At 52.2% G+C, this 5377-nt stretch overlaps 1 protein-coding gene across 1 annotated transcript in view; it reads left to right on the forward strand.

Moving 5' to 3' along the window:
• The window catches only part of CHD2 (chromodomain helicase DNA binding protein 2), a gene marked incomplete at its 5' end in the record, with an annotated part of 38825 nt that extends 35199 nt beyond the window's left edge, over positions 1-3626 (forward strand). Inside the window, 5 exon segments of the mRNA XM_010150183.1 lie at positions 1128-1306; positions 1704-1803; positions 2346-2562; positions 2926-3175; positions 3293-3626. Coding sequence (XP_010148485.1) covers positions 1128-1306; positions 1704-1803; positions 2346-2562; positions 2926-3175; positions 3293-3626 — 1080 coding nt within the window.
• Between the last annotated feature and the right edge of the window lie 1751 nt (positions 3627-5377).

A 5377-nucleotide genomic window follows, 5' to 3' on the forward strand; every position in this document is an offset into this window, starting at 1 on the left:
CCAGCCTCCTCCGTGCCCACCAGCTGGCTGCTGTGCACGGCAGAAACTTCAGAGCTCTTCCAGCTCCCGATTCTCACCGATCAGCTGCACTGTTAAAGGGTTCAGAGAACTCTCTCCAAAATTCAGCTTTGATGTGTGCACATCATCCCCCCTTCCCTCTGCCAGGGATGCCAGCCAGGGAGAGGAGGGCAGCCTGTCAGCAGGGCTTGCAGAAGGGCCCTCGCCTCCAGCCGATAAGGTCCCACCGCTCATTTGACAGCCCTGGGTCACAGAAGACCCTGCAGCCTCTCCTGTAGGGGCCGAGGAGCCGCTGGGGCTCTTCCAGGCAGGGAAATGCAGGAGAGTTTAGAGGGTCAGCTCGTACGGCTGCGGGAGGTGCGGAGTTGCCCGAGCTGTGAACGCTCTTGCCGCAATTGGCCTGCAGGGCTTGCTGTAAAAACAGCCTTTCAGTACAGGCTGTCGTGACAGAACCTCATTGGCCTCACTTGCACAGGGAAACGCTGAGTATCGCACGCTTTTGATCAGCAGTTCTCTAAATTAGAATCTCTGTATTCCCTGTAGGTCCTCTGTTATTTTTTGTCTGTTTTTTTTCTTTTACTTCCCCTCTGTGATGCATGAAAGGCCCAGTCAGGCAGTAGAAACCCGTCTGACTTACTGTCTGTGCACAGCGCTGACGCGCACAGCGGAAAAGCATGGCACTTTCATCTCCTGTTTGGGTAAAAGCAAGAGATTAAAGCGACCGCAGATGGGGATGGACAGGGGGCCGCGGGGCGAGCACCCGTTCGGCTGGAGCTGTTGGTTCAGCGTGTCGGTGCTCGGTTACGCTTCCCTGCCTGCCGTGGGATCGGTGCAAGGGCAGACCGCGTGGGGCTGCGGTTTGCAAAGCAGATCGTTCCCCTCTAAAAGCGGGGGGCAGGGGATGTGGGGAGACTCTTGTCTTCCCTGTTATTTTCTGCAGCATGTCTAGCAAATTGCAGTTTCCATAGCTGATTTCTCCTTGCCTAACAGTCAGATAAAGCTAATATCTCATGCTAATTAACTTCTTCCAGTCTGTCTGATGAAGAAGGGAACAGTGTAAGAGCCCTGGGCCGAATGAATCACTTTCTGCTCTCTATTGCTTTTTCAAGTGCAAGGAAAGGATGAGACCAGTGAAAAAAGCACTGAAGCAACTCGATAAGCCTGATAAGGGACTGACGGTTCAAGAACAGCTGGAGCACACACGCAACTGCCTCCTAAAAATTGGAGACCGCATCTCTGAGTGCCTTAAAGCCTACACTGACCAGGATCATATCAAGCTGTGGAGAAGGTGAGGGGTCATTTTGTTTCCTTTACTGGTATATGATATTTACAAATGGTAGTCAGAGGCTGCTGGGTTTTATGTGGGTGAGTGTGCCATTTGCCTCTTATTTAACACGGATTTTGCAAGAGAATTCTTGCATTCCCTAGCCTACTCAGTCCACAACCAGTCTCAGAAGGTTTTATCTGGTGGCTTCATTTAATTGACTTCAGAGCTACTTCAAACCAGTGCAAACCCCTTTATTTTACTTCAAAGACCTTCATTCCAACTCTCCTGATCATCCCGTCCTGAGCTGGACTGGGGCTGTTTTCCAGAGGGAGTAGAACTGATTTGATGTTGGTTTGAAAGCAGATGGGAGTTAAACTGCTCATGTAGCAATTAACAGAAAATGTTCCTGTCCTTGTAGGAACCTATGGATATTTGTGTCAAAGTTCACGGAATTTGATGCCAGAAAACTGCACAAACTCTACAAGATGGCTCATAAGAAAAGATCGCAGGAAGAGGAGGTGAGATCCTGGATAACTGGAGGTACCTTCCCTCCAGTTGCTGTCTTTAAAACTTGTTGCACTTGAAATGTCAATACTTTCTGTCTTATCATGGGCTTGCTTTGTTGTTGTCGGCAGTCTCATTTTCTTGACGTCTAAACAGCCAGGTTGCATCTGCCTCCTCTTTCATGTGACATTTCTCCCCTCACCTAACAGCACCGGGCACTTTGTCCTGGCTGTTCTGACCAAGAAAAAGCATTGCTTGGTGTGGGATGTCGTGCTGAGTTGACCTTTAGAGTGAAAAGCCTGGGAGTGCTGCCCTGTAGAGATAGGGTGCGGAAGCAGAGCAGTGTGGGGCAAAACCATGCCTGTCCTCCACCACACTTGTGCCGTTGCCGCTCATACCACCCCTGGCACGGTCGGTTCACCAAGATGTGGGTGGCCCACAGCATGGGGAGTCTGCAAAGAAAATCCAGAGCCTGACAGACGAGGCCATTTTTCACGTTCTCCGAGTCTTCCGGTGGAAGAGCCGTTGAGCTGTAACCCTCTCTTCCACCTTGCAGGAGCAGAAGAAGAAGGAGGACATGTCCAGCATGAAGAAGCCATTCCGCCCAGAGCCCTCAGGCTCCAGCCGCGATTCTGTTATGTCCCAGTCTCATGTGCCTCACAATCCTCATTCCCAGAAGATCCACCTGCCCCCTTCCCACACCCAGCAGCAGATGCACGGGCACCCTCGTGACAACTACGGCCATCCGAACAAGAGACATTTCAGCAACACAGGTTAGCATGGCAGGCCGGGAGCAGCCGCCCCTTCGAACCTCACGGCTCTTTGCTCTTGGACACAGAACCAGCTTGTGGCTGGTCAGGTGTAAAGGTGATGGGGTGGAACATATATTACCACCCTACTTATTGCTGGACTAGAAAACATGGTGATACAGTGATGAAAAGCGTGTAAGAACAGGACAGAATAAGGGTTGCTAGAATAATGATAGAGAAATTCAAAGAATGAATTAGGCCAACATAGTGTAGGGAGAGGGAAGTTCAAGGGGCACAGCAATAGTTACCATTTCTCTGAGAATTCAGCAAAGTAATGGTCCTAAACTAAAGTTTGAGAGACACTTACTGGTGCTTTCCTCATCGCAGACCGAGGAGAATGGCAGAGGGATCGAAAGTTCAACTATGGTGGCAACAGCAACCAGATGTGGGGCGGGGAGCGGCATCACCAGTACGAGCAGCACTGGTACAAGGACCACCACTATGGCGATCGGCGATCTCGTGGAGACCCCCACCGGAGCTCTGGCAACTACAGACCAAATAACCTCTCCCGCAAGAGGCCCTACGAACAGTACAACAGTGACCGAGACCACAGAGGCCACCGAGATTATTATGACAGGTAGTTAATTCCCTTTTGGCCCTGGAAGGCTGGGAGGAGTTTGTAAGGATGCTCCCAGCCGCCGTGGCCAGGCTTTCCTTAGGAACTGATCTCCATCCGTTCCTTTTCTCCCTGCAGGCACCACCATGACTCCAAGCGTCGACGATCCGATGAGTTCAGGCCTCAGAACTACCACCAGCAGGATTTCCGGCGGATGTCTGATCACAGACCACCCATGGGATACCATGGCCAAGGACCTTCGGACCACTACCGGTCCTTCCACACAGACAAATCGGGAGATTACAAACAGCCTCTCCCTCCACCTCACCCCGCAGTCTCGGACCCTCGCTCACCCCCCTCACAGAAATCCCCCCACGATTCCAAGTCACCTCTCGATCACAGGTCACCTCTGGATAGGTCATTAGAACAGAAAAACAATCCAGATTATAACTGGAACATTCGGAAAACTTAAAGTGACTGAGAAGGGGGGAAAGCGCACGTCTGAAATACTTTACCAGAAGTTCTGAACATGCTGCTATCATCTTTCTGGGTCAAGGAGGATTTTGGGGGAGCCAGTGGAGGAAGATTTTTTTTCCCTAGCTCTTATTTTTCGTTTGGATTTCCGTTTTCTTTCCCCTCTTCTATTATTGAACATTGGAACCAGCCTTGCTGCCTCGTTCTGTGTTTTGTTTTTGTTTGCCCCAGACTGATGGACCCAAGGGAATTTTTCCCCAGCCAGTGTTTCCCCGAACCGAGAAGGCAGATCGATGCTGCTTGGGGTTGTGTGGAAGGCTGTGTGCCTGCTGACTGATGTTACGTGACAGATGCTGCTCTGGGATTGAGGATAAACTGGTTGGGCTGCGTGTAACCAGCCCAGGGCAATGGGGAGGGTATTGAAGGGGGGACAGGAGAGTCCCTCAGCAGCCAAGCTTGGCTGGAAGAGGGGCTCGATGTCCCTGTGGAGTGACTCCAAAGGAGTTGGAGCCATGCTGGTGACAATCCGTCACTTTTCTGGCCACATTATCATTTCTCATGTCTTTATCCATTTCAAGAAACTGGCTCTGCTTGTAGTGCCGTGTGTCCCCTGCACAACAGAAGAGGGGTGGGCATCCTCCTGCCACTTCGGGGCTGGAACTGGCAAATCCCGGCTCCAGGAGTCTTTGGGATATGTGGAAAAAACGACAGACTCCCTTAGCAAAGGTTTAATTCGCTTCTAACCAGAGGGAAAGAAATTGGGGTGAGAACAGTATTTCCCAGTGGACAAGGCTCAGGAATTCCGTACAAAACTCCTCTTCTGACATGGACAGCTGGGATGGTCCAGGGGCTAACGCAGATGCTGACTGGGAGCTGCAAGGTCAAAAGACAGCTCTGGGCATCTGGGGATCCTGAAGCGTCTCATCTCCCTGTCACTGAAGTGCTCCAGTCTTCGGGCGAGTCGTTTCCCTCTGCGCTTTGCAGAACAGTGATCACAAACCCTGACCGCAGCCAAAGGCCGAGGGGTGGCAGAGCAGTTAAATCGGGATGCAGGGGACTGATCACTGTTCAGCAAACAGTCACCTTCCTGCCACCGTTCCAGCAGTCGGCAGGATTGCGGAATCGTGCCTGCACTGAACGCCCTTCTGTCTGTCCACGCTGGAAAGGTGCCTGGGGACTTAGCACCGAAGTGAGCAGGGAGAGGATGAGGAATTCGGGACTGGGTCCTTAAGACATTTGCTCCAAGGATTTTTAAGAACCCAGCATGGCCGAGGAAGAAGAGGAGCCTGCAGCCCAGCTCAGCGGACTTCAGAGCAAACCTCCAAGTATTCCAGCCACCGCGCAGGATGCGGAGCCGTGTCCAGCCTGGGGCTGCGGTGTCGTGGGAGGGCTTGCGCAGAAGTAGCTTGGGTGATTTCTTTTTCAGGTCCTAGGTCTTTGTTCGTGGAGTCATCGTCCCTGGAGAACACGAAACTCTCCCAACAGCCAGGTGCCCGGAGCGTGGCGTCTGGGGATGTGTCACCTCCCGCAGCTCAGTATTAAAGACCAGGCTGTTCCAGACCCCTTTTTGGTGGGGGACAGAAGTGGGGCCTCCTGTGAAGATGCCAGTATCTGACCCTAATAAGCTGTGATGTCCTTTCCCCAAAAGCCTGAAGGGAGATTGGTGATCAGGGCTGGCTTCCCGACTCCAGCCAGTCCCTCGGAAGGCGCACACAAACCGACACTAATACCCCCGTGACCCGCCCCCCC

The sequence above is a fragment of the Eurypyga helias genome, unplaced genomic scaffold (assembly GCF_000690775.1).
Source record: "Eurypyga helias isolate BGI_N326 unplaced genomic scaffold, ASM69077v1 scaffold14184, whole genome shotgun sequence".
In the NCBI taxonomy this organism is placed as follows: domain Eukaryota; kingdom Metazoa; phylum Chordata; class Aves; order Eurypygiformes; family Eurypygidae; genus Eurypyga; species Eurypyga helias.